General features: G+C 33.0%; 1 protein-coding gene across 1 annotated transcript in view; it reads right to left on the bottom strand.

Annotated features, from left to right (window-relative positions):
• HNMT (histamine N-methyltransferase) overlaps positions 1-19,751 on the bottom strand; it is a 49,129-nt gene that overhangs the window by 6,924 nt on the left and 22,454 nt on the right. The window contains exons 3-5 of the mRNA XM_074215071.1: positions 19,206-19,313; positions 17,874-18,004; positions 15,050-15,143 (exon numbers count right to left, since the gene is read on the bottom strand). Coding sequence (XP_074071172.1) covers positions 15,050-15,143; positions 17,874-18,004; positions 19,206-19,313 — 333 coding nt within the window. The remainder of the gene's footprint in view (positions 1-15,049; positions 15,144-17,873; positions 18,005-19,205; positions 19,314-19,751) is intronic.

Here is a 19,751-nt window from a genome sequence, read left to right as displayed (position 1 = left end):
TGTGGTCTTATTGCTTGTTTAGCCTGAAGAAAGTGATGAAGAAAATGCTATTAAGGCATAGTAAAAGTGTGTAATGTGTCCATTTTTGCACAGAGATCCTGTTGTTAAATATTTACCAGCATATGCCAGATTATTAGTATTCAAATCACAATATAACCAGATTTCAGAGAAATATTGAACATCTCTCATGATATCCACATGGATAAATAAAACAAAGAAGTGTATGTGCTGTGTATGTAGATAGGTAAATTCAGAACTGATTAAATGACACAAACCAGAGTCATAATAAATGGACTGATGTCGATCTGGAAGCAATTCTCTGGAAGAGTGGCCATGGGCCTTATCCTGGGCCCTATGCTGCTCAATAACTTTTATCAATCAGTGCATCAATTCTGCAAAAAGCATTAAGCGCTTACTCTGTGACAGGCACTGGGGTATGTTTAAGTGAAAGAAAAGACTGCAAATATACCAAATTTGTGACTAATACAAAGCAGACAGGGATAAATAACACTATGAATGAGAGGACTTGATAATAACAATAGGCCAAATCCAATCATATGATTTGGAACAGGGATTAGTGTGAAATTTTATGTATAAGTTGAAAAATAGACTAGACAAGGACAAGACTCTGAGAAACGAATAACTAGATGACAGTTGGTATGAAAAGTCTTTTTTTCTCTTAATTTTTGTTTACTTTTAAAGTCCTGAAATGTCTCCCACTCTTTCTCCACATCCCACTAGAGAAGACACCATCTGACACAGATTTACAAATACATGTAAAAACCTCACTATGTGTACTTTTATTTCAGTTCTTTTTCTGGAGATATATAGCATCATCCTTCATAAGTCCTCTTTTTATAGTTGATTGGAATATAGTATTCAAAATCAAATTTGTTCACAATTATTCTCTAAATAATATCTCTGTTATGTTACAAACATTCTTTTCATTCCACTCACTTCATTTTTCATTATTTCATTCTAGTCTTTCCCTGCTTTCCTAAAATCAGTCAGCTCATCATTTCATCATATATCATAGCTTGTTTAGTCATTCCCCAACTGATAGGCATCCCTTCAACTTCCAATTCTTTGACACAAAAAAGAGAACTGCTCTTTGTCTATTGATGTTAGCATTTATAGATATTTATATGGGTTTTCTTTAATTAATTCATTCATAAGACTAATTTATATAGTCTCCAATTAATTTTAATCTGTTTCTATGGTTCATATTAAATATAATCTAATTAAATGTAATTACTTAATTAAATATAATTATTTATTATGGTCTGAAAAGAATGCACAGGGTTTTCATTCCTTTTTCCATAATCACCTTGGGAATCAGATGTAATAGTGGTATTGCTGGCTCAAAGTATATACACAGTTTTATAATTCTTTGGGAATAATTCCAGATTGTTCTCCAAAATGCTTGAATCGGTTCACAATTCCAGTGTATTCATATCCCATTTTTTCACATCCTTTTCAACTTTTGTTATTTTCCCCTTCTATCATTTCAGTGAATTTGAGAGAGTTGAGTTGATATCTCAACCATTTGCATTTCTCAAATAAATAATAATTAAGAACATTTTTTCATATAACCATATGTAATTTTGATTTCTTCACAGTATAATTGGATGTTTATATCATTTGACCAAATATCAACTGGAGAATGACCCATATTCTTATAAATTTGATAAAGTTCTCTATAAAGATGAAACCTTTATCCAAGAAACTGTCTACCCATTTTCCCACAATTTTCTCTTTTCCTTCTGATCTTGGTTACATTGGTTTTATTTATACAAAACATTTTTATTTCAATGTTATCAATATTATCCCTTTTATATTTCACAATGCTTTCTAACTCTTATTAGTTCATAAATTCTTCTTTTTATAAGTTTAAGATATGTGTTCCATGTTCTTATAACTTTATTATATCTTCCTTTGTATCTAGATCATGTATGCATTTTGTCTTTATCTTGGAAATTTCTGCCAAACTGCTTTCCAGTTTCTTCAACAATGTGCCAAAAATGTATTCTTATCCCAAAAGTTTAAATCTTTACTTTTGTCAATCTCTAGTTTTCCAAGTTATATAATTTCCTTCCAAGATATCATATCATTCGCAAAGACATATTTTTATTAGCTCATTACTTATTCTGAATCCTTCAATTACTTTTTCTTCTTTTATTATCATTGTTAGCATTTTTTTTTTTAGTTTTTTTTGTAAGGCAATGAGGTTAAGTGACTTGCCCAAGGTCACACAGCAAGGTAATTATTAAGTGTCTGAGGTTGGATTTGAACTCAGATTCCCCCTAACTCCAGGGCCAGTGCTCCTAGCTGCCCCATTGCTAGTTATTTCTAATACAAAATTGAATACTATTGGTGATTATGGGCATTCTTATTTCACTCCTGATCTAATTGGGAAGGATTTTAGCTTATTCCCATTATAAATAATACTGCCTTCTTATCATTTTAAGGAAAAAAATTCATTAATACCTATGCTTTTGAGCGTTAATAGGAATATGTTATCAAAAGTTTTTTCTGTAACTATTGACAGAATCTTGTGATTTTTGTTACTTTTATAACTGATATGATGAATTGGGTTAATTTTCTTTCCTTATGTTAAACTTGAAGTAGGGAATGTCTGGTTTGTGGGCAGTAGAAGGCCTGTAAAGTCATTTGTTTTGACACTGCTATAGCAACTGAAGCCAAGACTTGAAATCCAATAAAACTAGGAACTTTTTTAGAGGTGAATTAATTAAATATTTGGCCAAATATGGTGGTAAATAATGTTATAAATGGGGCAGGAAAAAAATGGTTTCCTTACCTCAGTGTTAAACAATTCCCTGCATTCATATTATAAATCTCATTGGTCCTGAGTATAATCTCTGTGATGAATTGTAATGGTATTTTATGTAGAATTTTGCATTCATATTTATTAATGAAATTGACAAACATATTAATAGATACATGCATATATATATACATAGATAGATAGATAGATAGATAGATAGATAGATAGATAGATAGATAGATAGATAGATATATGAAATTGTGCTCTTTCTGGTTTAGGTATCCACACCATATTTGTTTTGTGAGAGGAATTTGGAAGTACTCTGTCTTTGTCTACAATGTCAAATAAATTATTTAACATTGGAATTAATTGATCTTTAAATGTTTGGTGGAATCTACATATAAATCCATCTGGTTCTGATGATTTTTTCCAAAGGAAGCCCATTTATGACTGTTCAATTTCTTTTTCTAAAATAGGCATATTTAATGGCTATTCTATTTCCTTTTCTATTTATCTGGATAGTTTAGGATTCTGTAAATATTCTTCCATTTCACTAAAGTTGTTAAATTTATTGGCACTTAATGAGTAAAATAACTCATGATAATTGCTTTGATTTTATCTTTATTAGTTATTCACCCTTTTAATCTTTGATACTAGTAATTTGGTTTTCTTTTTCTCTTTTTTGATCATATTAATTAATGGTTTATCTATTTTTTTCATAAAACCAACTTCTAATTTTATTAACACAGTGATTTTTTATATTCAATTTTATTAATTTCACCTTTAATTTTTAGAATTTACTATTTGTTTTTTAACTAGGGGTTTGTAGTTTTCTTTTCTAGGTTTTTTTAATTGTATAGCCAATTCATTGGTCTGCTCTTTCTCTTTTTATTGATATTAGAATTTATATGGCTTTTTTCTTTAATCCATTCATTCATAAGATTAATTTATATAGTCTCCAAATAATTTTAATCTGTGTTTCTATGGTTCATATTAAATATAATTTTATTGCATTATTATCTGAAAAGAATGCATTTTATAGTTTTGCTTTTTTGCATTTAACTATAAAGTTTTTATGCTCTAATATATGGTCATTTTTTATAACGTATCATGTACTGATGAAAAATGTATATTCCTTCCTTATTTCATTTAATTCTCTCCTTTTGTCTATCATATATGGCTTATCTAAGATTCTATTCATCTCCTTTATTTCTTATTTATTTTTGATTAAATTTGTCTAGGTCAGAAAAGGGAAGGTTTAATTCCCTCATTATTGTAGTTTTGCTATTTCCATCTATTTAATTTAGCTATTTCTTTAAAAATTTAGATGCTATAGAATTTAGTGCATATAAATTTAGTGCTGATATTTCTTTATGTATAGTATCTTTTATCATAATATTGTTTCCATGTTTATTTATTTCAATTAAATCTATTCTTAGCTTTAACTTTGTCTCAACTCATAACTCAACTCTTAACCATAATAAATTCTACTATCATTTATTTTTACTCTATGTATATATCTCATTTTTAAATGTTTCTTGTAAACAACATTTTGTCAATTAAGTTTTTTTAATCCATTTTGCTATTCATTTCCATTTTATGAGTATATTTATCCATTCATATTCATAGTTATACTTACACAAATAGATTACACAATTACCTCCCCCTCACTTAAATCTAGTTCACTTACAAGTTATGGCATTACCTTCCTGTTGTCATGGTCTTCTTCAAGAACAAAGAAACAACATCATCATTATTAATTGTGCATTTCCCTCCATCCGGTTTTTCAGACTGATTATTCTTTCTTCACATTCTTTTCACCCTATCTCTCCTCAAATGTCTAATGAACTTCTTACCATATCCTTCAAAATTCACACTCCTTTTACAAATGCCTCCCTTAACTTCTCCCCTTTCCTTAATCTACTCACCCTTCTATGAGTCTCTCTCTCTCTCTCTCTCTCTCTCTCTCTCTCTCTCTCTCTCTCTCTCTCTCTCTCTCTCTCTCTCATCTCCCCCCTTTTATGAATCCTTCCTTTACCTTCTCCCCTTATCATCTTATTTCTTAATTTACTTACACTTCTAAGAATCCCTCCCAATTTTCTCCTATTATCCTCCTGTTTCTTAATTGCATACCCTTCCAAGAGTCTCTTTATCCTATTCCTTCACCCTCATCTATTACTCTGTAAATTAACAAGACTTTATATTCTTCTTCTTGTTGTATATGTTATTATTTCTTCAACCCAGGGTTATAAGAATGAGGTTCTAGCACTAAACTTCCATCACACTCTTCTGCTTCTACTGTAACAGTTCTAATAATTCCTCATTTGCATGAAATAATTGTTCCATTTAACCACTCCATACCCAGGTTTATTTTTTAGAATGATTTCTTCATATTTATCGCAAACCTAAGCCCTCTATCTATGCTGTACCTAAGTAATGATAAGAATTACAGATGTCTTCCTATATAAAAAAGATTTTGACCTCAATAAGTCCTTCATAATTGATCTTTTGTGTTTTGTTTTTGCAAGGCAGTGAGGTTAAGAGACTTGTCTAAGGTCACACAGCTACGTAATTATTAAGTGTCTGAGGCTAGATTTGAACTCAGGTCTTCCTGACTCCAAGGTCAGTGTGCTATCTACTGCATAATTTGTCTTTAACAATTACCTTATGTTTGCATATTTAGTTCTGGTCTTTTTTTTCCACAAATACCTGAAACAGCTAATGTATCTGAAAGGTACGTTAAATATCTAATTTTTTCCATTCAGGATAATACACAGTTTTACTGGATAAGTTATTCCTGGATGAAAGCCCAGTTTCTTTGCTCTTTGGAATATGTGGTTTCATGACCTTTGGTCTTGTCAGGTAGAAGCTGCTAAATCTTGTGCTTTCCTGGACTTTAGTTTGCCAGAATATAAATTGTTTTTTTTCCAGTTTTCTCTTTGATTGATGAGCTTTGAAACTTAGTTATGACATTCCTAATAGTTTTCCTAGGAGTTGGGATTTCTTTAAGGCAGAAATGAGTAGATTTTTTCCTATTTCTATTTTACCATCTCCTTCTAAAACTTCTGGGCAATTTCCATTAATAATTTATTGAAGCATGTGGACCCTTCATATATACATATATATTTCAAGTAATGCAACAATACTTACAATATCATTCCTCAATCTATTCTTCAGATCAGTTGTTTTTCTAGAGAGATGCTTCATATTTCCTTCTATTATTTCCTTCTTTTGATTTTATTTTATCATTTCTTGGTATCTTTTGAAATCGTAGCTTCCCCTTGCCCAAATCTAATTTTTCCTTGCATAAGATTTTGAATCTCTTTCCAATTGGTTGTGGAAGATTAGTTGAAAATTTTATTTTCATATTTTTCTTGCATTTACTCATTTTCCCTAATTTTTTCTTCAATTTCTCATTTGATTTTTAAGGTCTTTCAAAGACTTTTTTTTGTGTTTGTGATCAATTTTTACTTTAAGATATAAGTAGCTGTTTTAACTTCACTATCTTCTTCTGAGTTTAAATCCAGATTTTCACAATCTCCTTTGTAGCTATCTATGGTTGTGTATAATAATAATAATAATAATTATTATTATTATTATCATCATCATCATTTAGTAGCTTAATTGTTACCTATTAATTTTGTGTTAAAATTAGTAAGCTTTAGTCCAGAGGTGTCTGGGATAATAACTAAAGCTACATGTTTTCTGAGTTCTCAGGGTCTTGACTTTGAAGATTCCTCCTTTCCCCTCACTCCTAACTAAGCAAGGCCCCTTAACTACACTGTCACTGCAACATTCTTGTTCTCTGAAAATGCAAACTTCAGTCCACCTTTCTGCCATGGAACCAAATCTAGGGATTCTGAGTCCCACAGACAACTGAGACCCCATTCTCTCTGAACGTACTCACCAGGATTGTGCTCATTCCTCACAGCCACAGCCTAAGGATTGCATCAGATCACTACAACACCAGTGGAGTGTCCTGTAAACTTCCCCATCTCTACACTGCCCATGAAGAGAAAGTTCTTGAAACTGAGACTGCCTTCTGAAGTCCTCCTCTCACCCTTATTGTTTGTTGATTGAGAAGTATTGTTATAAGTATTTGCACTCCAAGCTCATCAGCCAGAGAGAGAGATCTATTCTTTCTGAACATCCTCTAAAGTTGCCTTTAGAAGTGATTTACCACTGATTTTAAGTTATTTCTGCCATATAAAATTTGCTCTGAGACTTAAGCTTATATCTTTTGTGGTGGGAATTTAGGAGAGCCAGATAATTTCTGGCTTTATTCTACCATCTTCTCAGAATCCTCCAACCCCAAGTGAAGTTTTGAAATCTTTAGTGTACTTTTAAGTTCAATATGGATTCACACTATGTGATCATAAACTTGACTAATATAGGCATTTTCCCAAAATAAAATAATAGCATTATTACACTTTGCCTTAATAGGATATTTGGAGCATTATATTTAGTTCTAGGGACCCCATTTTAGGAAGGGACACTTGACAACCTACTTTCTAGAGGGGAGGTGAGACAATACTAGCGATGTTGCAAATGAGGATCAGTTGAAGGAAATGAGTTTGACTAGAGAAGGCTAGGCAACTTCCCTTAAAGGTTTGATGGTATTATCATGTTTCTAAATTTTCCATGTTTTTTTTTTCACATCACTATAGAAATAACATGAAATGATAAGCCCAGGAGACTAGGATAGTCAAATAGAGACATGCAGAGGGCTATGAAAGATAATAATGAGGAGATATAAGAAATAAGAGATGTAAGTAATAAAATTGTTTTCTTTCTTTTTCCATTATTACACCTTCTCTTCTGTGCTCTTTTGTCAGTATAACCATTCTTTTTTTGCTAAATCATTCTTTACTTTTTTCTTATCAAACAATTGTTTTTCTCCTTCCCATCTTATGCTGTCTACTTTATTTTTTGATTATTCTTCTTTTATTAATTTAAAATCTTACTCTATAAGAGCTTTATAAATTTTTGAATGCTAGAATAGGTTGCCCTTTTAATTTTTTTTCATATTCCTTCAAATTGGTATTTAAATTAATAGTTAATATTAGTGCTATTAGTCAAATGATTTATTTACACAGTGTTGAAGCTGCATATAGGAAAATTGGCAGAAAAATATGTATTTAAAATAATATATTTATATTATATAGATCATATTTTAGCAACAATCTATTTTGCAGTTAAAATATCTTAGAAAATATGCTATAGAGAAAGGAAGGATTAGTGAAATGCATGCATTTCTAATACCATCAAGGAGGGGGAAGTATCACTAATATTTGTTAAAAATTAGAGAATCTCACATCCAAAGGAACTGGAAAGTTGAAAATGATGTCCTAAAAAAAGAAGCTAAAGTGAAAACCATGATTTTGTGCTTTGTATAGCCATCCTCAGAATCCAATGTGGTTCTCCTTATTCTATTTTGTGAAGCTACATGGCTTCAATATTTCTTAGCAATGTGTTCTACTCTAGGCAGATTGCTGGCATGTCCCTCAGTGACAAGAGATTTCTAAAACTGAATAATGGGAATTTTCTTACTTTGAATCCTTATCCAGTTAGTCACTGGAGGGAAGCATTGAATGGCACCTCATAAATTATCTAATGCAAAGTTTTCATTTGACATGCAAGAAAAAGGAGCCTCAGAATGGTAAAGTGACTTAACCAGATGGCCCTGGGTCACAATTAATGGAAGAGCCTAAATTATACCCAATTATTCTTTCCACCATGTTTTATACATACATACATACATATATATATATATATATATATATATATATATATATATGCTGTCCACATTTCTTGATTTCTGCAGAATTATGGAAGATCTAATACAATCATTACACAAAAGAATTTCACAAGATTGTGCATCTTTAGTATAAAGTAACTGTGAAGAAAATTCAATTTTGAATGAGGTTCAAAAATTCTTGGTAAAAATGTACACTAACTGAATACCTTTTTGAAAGTTATGTCTTGACACAATTGTTATGTTTTAGTTCAGGCCCCTACCTCAATGAATATTTCAAAGAAGATATAGTAGATAGAGATGTGAAGAGGCAAGTTTATATATTGGGTGGAGAAAGCAGTCTGGTATTTAGCAATTTATTGGCTTGGAGTCACACCATTGCACTATGGAATATATAAGTCTATGCTGGACTACAACCATCCACTATAAAAACTCAAAGAAATCGATATTTTGAAAAGTTTGATTATTCTTTCTTTTTGTTGTATTTCTAATCAGTGCTGTACATAACAGTCTTAACTGATCTCTAAATGCCTGAACAAAGGCTGGAATATAAATGGAGTATTATTGTTCTACAAAAGGGAATGTATATGAAGAATTCAGATTTGTATGAACTGATATAAAAGATATAAGTAGTCCAAGGAGAGCAAGATGCATAATGCCTAATGTGATGTAATCATTTCAGTATATTTTACCTTCTTGATGGAAGGAATTGTCTTATATTTGAACTGGTATCTTTAGGATTAGTACAGTGTCTGACAAACTAGATCTTCAAAAATGTTTGTTGATTGATTGATAACAAATATTAAGTAAAAATCACACTAAAAGGAAAGACAAAGTTAAATCACTGGATTGACTAATCTCATTCCCAGAGAATTAATGAGGCATGTCCCCTTCCTCTTAGGGAGTTGTGACCCTATGGAAACAGAAAGCTATAAACATTTCTACACTTGGTCACTGGATCCACTGGTTTTGCCTAATTGTTTTTCATTATTTTAAAGGAATATTTAGTACTGGGGGTAGGGAAGGAAGGTGGGGATATAGCTAGATATAAGTAAAAAAACAAACTACTTCTTACAAAATAATAAGAAAAAGGTATCAATAGATTTGGATAGAATAGATAAAACACTTATTTTGTAGTAAGTGAATTTTCTGAAGCAATAATGAACTACATCTTAAATGTTTTACCTAAACATCTATTTTGAAAGAGAGGAGAATCTTTGAGAAAGAGGGAAAATCTAAACAAGAATCATCTTTTGATATAAACTTATCTCCTGATAATCAGTTACAAGGAGCTGTGTATCACATAGTGCATAGGAATAAATGAATTGCAGCCACAGCTAAAGTAAGATGAAAAATTTTGTGACAGCCATTCCATTAGTGAGAACACTTATGAATATGGGAAAAAAGTATCCTGCACTAAATCACAAATATTGTCTTGAAGCTATAAAGGTCTAGAACCACAGGGTGTGAAGGAACTTGATCCATCCCCAATTTACCCTTACTCATGAATTATATTTTATTTGTTTCAAGTCTTGTCAATATAACAAGGACAACTTTTATTTATATAGATTTTATAGTTAACAAGGCACTTTATGAATAATTTTTCATTTTATTCTTGCAACAATGCTAATCTATTATTATCCCTCTTTTCCAGATGAAGAAACTGAGAAAGATTGAAATTAAGTGACTTGCCCAAAGACACATAGCTAGTAAATGTTTGGGGTCAAATTTGAAATTGAATCTTTTGAACCTTGAATCTGGTTCTCTATCCACTGTATCTTTCATTTTTGTCTCTATGATAATTCTCATATTCATCCCTTCTCTCTACTTATGGTTCTGGGTCTATTGTAATAGCATCTTGTCAGATCTTCCTGTCTCAAGGTTCTTCCCAATTCAGTTTGTTCTCCATATTACTGTCAAACATAATGCACAGGACTTTTGATGTTACTACCCTGCTCAGTATACTTTAAGTAGCTCCTCAAAGGAAAAAGTATAAGCTCCTCAGGAATTTAAAAATCCTTTACCTCCATTCTACATATTCAATTTTATCATATATACTATAGTCTTCACATTATACTGTTATTTGTACTGAATTTCTTCATTGCCTAGAATGCTCTCTAACCGATACTCAGTTTAAATGTTTTCTTATACATGAATCATTTCTTGATTTCCCCAATATCTAGTGAATATTTCCTCCTTTACTGAGTTTTTATTATCTATGTAGCACAATGCAGACCACAACATCAGGAAGGTGATACCAAGATAAAAATTTGAACTGAATTTTAGTGAGGGGGTACAGTGCTAAGTCACCAGTCTTACTTTCTCCTCCAGAACCATTTGGGTCCAGTGGTCAGATATGAATCAGAACAACTAGAGATGGCCCTAGATGCAAGGTAATGAGAGATAACTAGAGATGGCCCTAGATGCAAGGTAATGAGAGATAAATGACTTGCCCAAGGTCACCAAAGCTAGTAGCAAGTGTCTGATGTCAGATTTGAAGTGAACCAAAGTTCTATCCTCTGAGCATCTATATTTATATGTTGTATTCCCCAATTAGAGCTCCATGAGGGCAAAGCCTACTTTACCTTTGTCTTTATATACTAAGTATATCCAGTGCTGTGAGTAGAGTACCTTGAGTATAGTAGGAGTTATAGATTAAAATGCCCATCACATTTAACTATAATTGAAAAATAACCCTGAAATAGTAAATTTTGATTTATTGAAGAGTAATTGATCTGCTTCTTCTGAATATTTACCTGTAATTATATTTCATTAGTGTAGAAAACTTATGGTGGAAGAGCTTACTCTATCAGAGAACAATGTTAACTGCCATTTATTATCTTAGAGTTTATTTAGGAATATTGGAAGATGACATGTTGCTTGCAAGAATCAGAGGTAATGTATGAACCAAGATTTTCCTAACTGCAAGCTATTTCTCAGGTGCAGGCATATAGAACACATACATACATACATATGCATATATATATATATATATATATATATATATATATATTACAAATACTATTGATAAATGTGCTTAATTAATTTTTATATTTAGCTTATATTGAGATCTTTTTATTAAATATAAAATTAACAAGATCAAAATATAATTCCATATTAATTGGGTGTTGACATAATTCTAAATTAAATGGAAACTATTTCATTGTTGAGCAAAGATCTATCCTTTCTTCATCAAGAGGCAGGAAGCATGTTTGCTTCATCAAGGGTCTTCTGGAATTATCCCTGGTCAATGCTTTGTTCTTAAATCTTGGTTTTGGGTTGTTTTTGGCAAGGTAATGGGGTGAAGTGACTTTCCCAAGGCCACACAGCTAGGTAATTATTAAGTGTCTGAGACTCAATTTGAACTCAGTTCCTCCTGACTCCAGGGCTAGTACTCTATTAACTGTACCACCTAGCTGCCCCTTTTTCTTAAATCTTAAGTCTTTCAACTTGTTTTTAAAATGCTGTTAACTGTAAATTGAGCTTCTGGTAGAACCACTATTTTTCTGACTAATTAGTTTATAAAAATCCCTAAAGAGGGCTATGCCCATGGGAGAACACTCAGTGAAGACAACTTTCTGCTATCTGCATGTGAGCGTTCTCTGCCAAATTTTATATCAGCCTAGCTTCCTTTCCTTGACAAGATTCCTAGAGATCTTTCTGCTGTTGCCCAGCCTACAAAATGCAAGGTAATTTTAATACTAATTATTATTGATGGTTGAAATATAATTAGGAAGGTAGAAATGACACAGAGTTGTCTGAGTAATGATTTAATGAGAAGGAAAATATCCAACAAAAGAGTTACTTTTTTAAAAAAATGGAATACCATAACAAAACTACCTGATAACTCAGTTTAAGTAAGGATTATTTTTCATAGCTGAGAATTTCAAATATGTAAGAGACTCTATGAGAAGCATCCCACTGTAGTGGATAAAAAGTTGGCTTTAAGTCTCACCTATGATGAATGCTGGATTTTGTGACTTTAATCAAATTACTATTTGTCCCAGGCAACAATGCTCTATGAGAGTAATAGCAAAAGGGTTAATAATAGTCTGCTTTGATAGAAGAAATTACAAAATATCTTCCACAAAGAAAATCATAGGCCTTGACAAAAAAATCTAAGAAGACTAAACTCTCAATGTACCCAATTTTACTCAATGACAGGAGGGCAGAAAAAAATATTGAATGTTTATATGTTTTCTCACATGACAACAAAACTAAGCTCTCAAGGATCACTGGCAACACCAGTTATTTCTCTCTTAGATATATTCCATGTCATTCTCACCTCAGCCCTCAACATTTGGAGAGGACTCAGCATGGTATGTAAAACTTACAACTAAATATATATTCAAGCAATGAAGCAATTCCAGTCTTTGTTGTTTGCTCAGCATTTCACTGTCTAGAATTCTCATCCTTTCCCCCACCTCATTATTTCTATCTCTATTCTTTCTCTCCCCCCACCTTCTTCCTTCTTGTCAGCTGCCTTTCTAGCCTGGGGAAAGCCTCCACCCTGAGATTCTACTCTCCTGGCTGGTGACATTATTTCAGAAAAAGTTGTAGCCATGTATCATCTCACTTACTTTTTGATTCATGATCTGTTCTCTTCTACCTCTTCTCTGGATCTTTGCTAGATTTCTAGACCCATTTCCAAGCCCCCTTTCTGTATTGTCTTTACCCTTTATAATGTAAGCTTCTTGAGGGAAAGGACTATCTTGTTTGAATTTGTTTCCCCACTAAGAACAGTTTGTCTCTCTGCCTCTGTCTCTCTCTCCTTTCTCTCTCTATCTCTGTCTCTCACTTCTGCTATCTCTCTCTGTTTATCTCTGTCTGTCTGTGTCTCTCTGTCTCTTCTTCATCTCTCTTACCCCACTCTCTCCTCTTCTCTCTGTCTCATTATTTCTATTTGTCTTCCCCAACCCTATGAAGAATTCACACAGTATGATCAATTTTATCATTGTGAGTACTCCCTCCAATGACAGATTCATCTACAATTTAATAAGGTTTTTAAGAGCTGCTATTGCAAAAAATTCCTTATATTATGATCAACTTGGTGAAACACCTATCAGAATTTAGATAGGCTGTTACTCATATATGGTAGCCATATTATCAGACCCAAGTTTGAGACTTTCCAGATTAATAATACCAACCAGGTTGGCATGGTCTTTGAGAATCCAGAATGCTCTCTGACCCCATCACTCTGGGGCTTCAGAGGGGATATGAGTGGAGGCTGAATACTATGCATCCTGAAAACTGAGATTCCTAGTAATTCTGCTCATGGCACTTTGGAAAGTTTTATACTTTTAAATATACATATATGTATATTTATGTATATACATAAACATTTATATATAATAAAGAGTTTTGCAGGATTGACTTCCTCTTTTCAAAAATTTTATCTTTCTCTTTGTACCTTGTCTGCTTGCCTAAACAAATGTAGGTGGCTAATAGCTAGGAAATGAATGACCAAAAGGAAATGTGCTACCATTCTGGTAGAATCCTATTCCCATTTAAATTTTCTACTACATGTCTATGCTAGTATTTCCATATAAAATTGTATTACAATAAGTAAATGTAGGATTCAGATCTGTGATTTCTTCGATAAAAGGAATATTTGAATGAGAAAATTTCTTTGACTAATGAGTCAGTAGCTTCATTGTGACTTATAGATTTTGAGAGTAGCCTCAAGCACTGAGGTTAAGGGACTTGTCCAGGAACATAGAGCCTGCATATATCAGAAATGGAAACTGAGCTCTGATCTTCTGGTTTCTGGGAGAGCTCTAGCTACAATACTAGGTCATCTCTCATGCTAGAGATATGCATACTTGGAAGAATTCCAAAGTTATGTGAAATTCTTAAGGATAGAACAATAACTGGCACTCATATCTTATAGTTTGTAAAATGCTTTACATATATTATCTCATTTAATTATCATAGCAGTCTAAGAGTTAAGTACTAGGAATTATTTCACATCTTAATTTTACATTTATCAAATGAAGAAACATAGACTCAAAGTGGTTAAGTAATTTTCCCAAAAGTCACATGATTAGTGGGTATTGGAGGCAGAGCCCAAACCTAAATCTCTCCTCATTCCAGGTCTAGTATTCTTTTCATTGCACCACATTCTTCTCTTCTCTTCTAACCATCTATTCAATGCCTGTCATTGTCAAAGGAGTGGGTAAAAAAATGATAGTTTCATCTTTTTGAATACATAGTGAAATAACTCCATTCTGCCTTGTCTGTTTAGCAGCACTTGTAAAGGATTCTCAAACTAAATCCAAACATTTGAATTATTCCCACATGGAAAATACAGATTTTTAGCCTGCTTGAGAGATCTCAAATTAGGACCCGCCTTGAATGGCCTTCTCAATTCCCTGAAAATCAACTGTATAACAAAGGCCATTTTCATGTAATTTAGGATAAAGCTAAATTATATAACCCATTTCTCCACATCTGCATGCATACTTACCTATTTATACTTTTAAATTCAGGTTGGAATAAGAATAACCTACCTGACACAAGAATAATAAGAATCTTGCCCTTGGTATCCAGGAGACTGTGAAAATATTTCAGAGTAGCTGGAATATCTTTTACATAATACAGCATCTAGAAATAAGAAAAAGGAAAAAATGTGAAAACTAAGCATTCAAACTATCACAACCAACAGTCTGTTTTGTCATTTCTTGGAACATAATGTTCACTATAGAATTTGGTTTCTAAAGTATATATAGATATTGTTCAAGAAAAGAGCAAATGGTGGTCCCGAGTGTTGCATGGGGAGTATTAGACAAAAAGGGAATTTTCAAAGCAGTGAGTAACAACTTGAGGCAAAATTTTCTCATGCCTCCAAAGCCTTTATGTGTTTTCAGTAAAGTAGCTAATGCTTGATATCTATTTTATATATATATATATATATATATATATATATATATATATTATATATACAGTATATACATAGTGTTTGCTTCTTTCATATTATCTCATTTGAATCTCACAATATTATTTCTGCTCCCCCAGTGCATGGGTCACTTACAAGTTGATCCGATTATTGATAATCTGCACAGAAACTAACCTGATCAATTTTTTTCCTGACCCAGGTTAGTTCTCCTCTCCTAAGATAACCTGTTGACCTTCTTCTTCTAGAGGCTCTCCATCCTGTTCCAACTATAGTGCAGATATCCTAATAGTTTTAGTCTTTCTGTAGTTTAGCATTACTGAACTCAAGTGATCGACCAGCTTTAATCTCCCCTGCAACTGGGCCTGTAGAAATATGCCACCACATGCACTATCTACATTTTACAGATGAGGAAACTGAGGTAGTGTGGCACTATTGTACAGAAGTAGCTAGGTGACATAGAAAATGGAGAAAAGGACCTAGAGTCAGGAAGTTCTGAGTTCAAATTCAACTTCAGACACCTATGACGTAGGTGGGCAGTCAATCACCCTCCAGTTAAGCAATTCTATCTGCCTCATCTAGAAAATGTGAAAAAAAAAGAGTGCCTATATCTCAAGTTTGTTATAAGGATAAAATAAGTTAATATTTTAATGCCATAAATTGCTTTGCAAACTTGAAATGCTCTAGAAATAGAAATAGTGGAAAGAGCAAGAAAAATAATAAATGGGGAGGAGTAAAAGCAATAGAAGGAATAGGAGGAGAGAAATAGGAGTGGTAGAAGCAAGAGGAAGAAGAAGAAAGAAGAAAAAGTAGAACACAAAAAGAAGAAATAGAAAAATGAATAAGAGAAGAAGAAAGAGGAAGAAGAAAGAAGAAGAAAGAAGGAAGAAGAAGATGAAGAAGAAGGAAAAGAAGAAGATGAAGAAGAAGGAAGAAGGAGGAAGTAGAAGGAAGGAGGAGGAAGGAGGAAGAAGAAGCAAAAGAAGGAAGAAGCAAAAGAAGGAAGAAGGAAGAAGAAAAGAAGGAAGAAGGAAGAAGAGGAAGAAGAAGAAGAAGAGGAAGAAAAGACCAGCCTTGGAATCAGAGAAGATGGGCTCAAATTAAGAATTTGTCATGTACTATCCAACAATAGACAAAGCACTTAAACTCTGTGGGTGTTCATTTGCCCATTTGAAAAATTAGAGGACTAAATTAGAAAATTTCAAATATCTTTCCTTTAAATGTTTTCTAAATCCAGAGGACTATAGGATCCTAGACAAAGAGAATTTTAGTGATTTTCCATGATCCTACAGATCATCCTCTGATCCCAAGTTTTCCTGACTCCAAATGTCACATTCTCATCTCTGCATCACACAACTTCTCAGTTATTGGTAGAGCAGTCAAGCATAGGGAGTCTATTTCATGCTTTTTCTGTCTTTTCAAAGTTGTAGTATGTCTAAAAGAAAATGGCACCAACACAATAAAATCAGGTTCTATTTCATGGAACACTGCTTCAAAATTAAACCCTTTGCACTGGCTCAACTGTTTGTGTTCAGATGTCTCTTTAAATCATAGAAATGTGACAGCTTTGGATGTTATTGACAGATTCTCCAGTAAATTAGTTTAGGCCCAGCAAAAAGGGATGTTCTTGGTTATTGGGAAGGATGTGCCAGTCCACTCAACATGAATAACTTTATGATGAGTAGGAGGGCACTAACTGCCATATTAAGTGCCAAAACATTATACATCTTAAGATATGATTGTCCAAGAGTCATTTTGCTCTGAAGGGACTCTGCCTGGGCATTTTTGAAGACTGCTGCAGCAGAAGGACAATGGGACAGCTACTTTTCAGAACTCCTTAATTGCTGCCCTCTGACCTATTTAGGGCAAATATATGATGACTGAAAGACTGAGTTGGAATTAGTACATAAAGCAAGAAAAAACAAGTTCAATCCCATAAACCAATGAGAGGGCTGGACTGCCTCAAGGGTCACTTGGACCTTTGCCTGATGACCCATTGGGCATTTTTCTTAGTCTTCAAACACTAAGCCAGAGAGTCAGAAGAACAGAATCTAGATGGACACACTAACCAAGTAATGAGAACAGCTGAAATGGCTGCACCTGAAGAAGTGTTCACAGTATTTCCTTAAACTAATAAGGGCTTTCAGCCAATAATTAGATGCATAAGGAAAGCAACCATCCAAGAGAACAGAGTCCACCAAACTTAACTTCCACAAGAAAAATATAATTATAATAATAACACAGCTACTAAACTTGAGGGAAAATGTTTAAAATTTTAATTTTTTTCTTCAATTAGGTTAGATTAATTTCATAGGTAAAATTAAGTCTCAGAAGAATTTCACTTTTATAAAGGTTGGACTCTATTCCTTGTCCTTCATATATATTTCTAATTAAAAAAATTTTTTCTATTTGACAGCATATTATCATAAATAGATCTGTACCTGAATCATGTGAATAAAGTTCCATTTCTGAAGCTCTTTTTTCTCTGTTATTCTATTTTGATATTCAGATGATGTCTCCTGATGCCAAGCAAACTTTATGTTCTTGAGGTTTGATGCTGTGGCTACACGCTCTAAAATACAGAGAGAAGGGAGCACACTGTTGATTTCAATTGCAAATGTGGAATCCATTTTCATTTAGAATTTTAATGTAATCAAAGTTATATATATATAACAGGTATAAGATACATTTTTCTTTTTTATATAACTTTTGAAGACCATTGATCTCATCTGAATTTTTTAATAATATTTAACTAAATTAAGGGAACAAAGAAAGAGATATCAAGAAACAATAATGGGAGTCATGACCAGGTGAAGCTTGCTATTTCCTTAGAAGAATATTTCCTTCTTTCTTTTTTTCAAAAGTTTTATATATGCATTTTGTTTTTGCATTATAAATATTTACAGATGATCCCCCCAAGAGGTTTCTTGTAAGGAAATAAAACAATTAAGCAAAACCACCAATACAGTGACCTCATTTGAAATCATTTTCAATATTGCACATCTGTACCACCTCTACCTCTTTATTTTTTGTCTCTAATGAGTGTGTATCAGTTTTCTGTTTCTCCAATACTCCATCCCATGGGGGGGGGAGAGAGAGAGAGAGAGAGAGAGAGAGAGAGAGAGAGAGAGAGAGAGAGAGAAATTCTTTGTATATTCGATTCATGGGACACATTCAATCACATAGGATGAAATGACTCATGGTAAAGAAGAGGGAAGAATGGGACAGAATTGACGATTTTTGTAAATAGAAAACACAGGTTTTACTATCTATTGCTTAGTTTTCCCAGGGACTTTTGCTTACCAAGAAAACAGGTTTAATTAGGCTTCTCTCCTAATAGCCTTAGAGCAAAACAATCACAAAAGCCTTACTAGAAATGATTAAGGGTTTGAAAGAAAGCATCACATAGTAGATAGAGGGAAAAGGACATAGAACCAGGAAATCCTATTCTTGCTATATGACCATGGGCAAGTCATTGAACATCTTAGTTCTCCAGCTAGTACTGGGGGATCATTAGCAAGATCATTAGTTATTGATAAGTTATAGATCTCCTTCCTAGCAAGGATAAGATTCCTGGGAGATAAAGGGTGAAGGAAAGAGGAGTGGAGGAAGGTGGAGCAGAAGGAAGAGAAATCAGAGGAAAAAAGTTTACAAATAAAAGTTGTAGATGGCCATTCTAATGAAAGTTATTTTTCCTTGACAGTTTGACCACTTTCAGATTTTCTAATTCTTTACCCAACTCCATTTGCTCTTAACTCGATAAAATACTGTACCTTTGTATTTGGCAATTTGTTCAGCACTTGGTTCAATTACTTCATTGTTGATGTGACTTCTTGGATGGAGAGCTTGAACTTGAGAGATAATTTGAAGGTCAATTTCTCCTGGGAGAGAAACAAGAGGATTGGTCAAAATTAAGGCAAGAAAGAAATTGCTAACAATAATTTGAGTTGATTTACCTGCTTCTTTCACTCTCTAGGATACTAATTCTCAAAGGCTATACCATGAATTTTTGCTCTGTGAGTTTCCAGTACATGATAATTATACTTAGAATTGTATGAACATGAAAGAGTCTCACTCAATTTGAATGACATTTACACTTATAATGCCATTCATAAGGCTGGAGCCTCTGACTCTCCTGTGGTATGCCTTGATTCTTTGTGACCAGGAATGATGCTGAGTTATGAACAATAATAAAAGTTTGAGAACCACTGTGGTAGAGGCAATGTGGAGGCAAAGAAAGGTACCACCATAAGAGAAAATTTCTAGCTATTATCTGAACCCAGTGCTTGACAAGCAGCAGCAACAATAATGTCACAATG

This window comes from Macrotis lagotis, chromosome 1 (genome assembly GCF_037893015.1).
Source record: "Macrotis lagotis isolate mMagLag1 chromosome 1, bilby.v1.9.chrom.fasta, whole genome shotgun sequence".
NCBI classification, from domain to species: domain Eukaryota; kingdom Metazoa; phylum Chordata; class Mammalia; order Peramelemorphia; family Peramelidae; genus Macrotis; species Macrotis lagotis.
The sequence above is the reverse complement of the archived record's forward strand: the minus strand, read 5'-3'. Positions and strand labels throughout refer to the sequence as shown.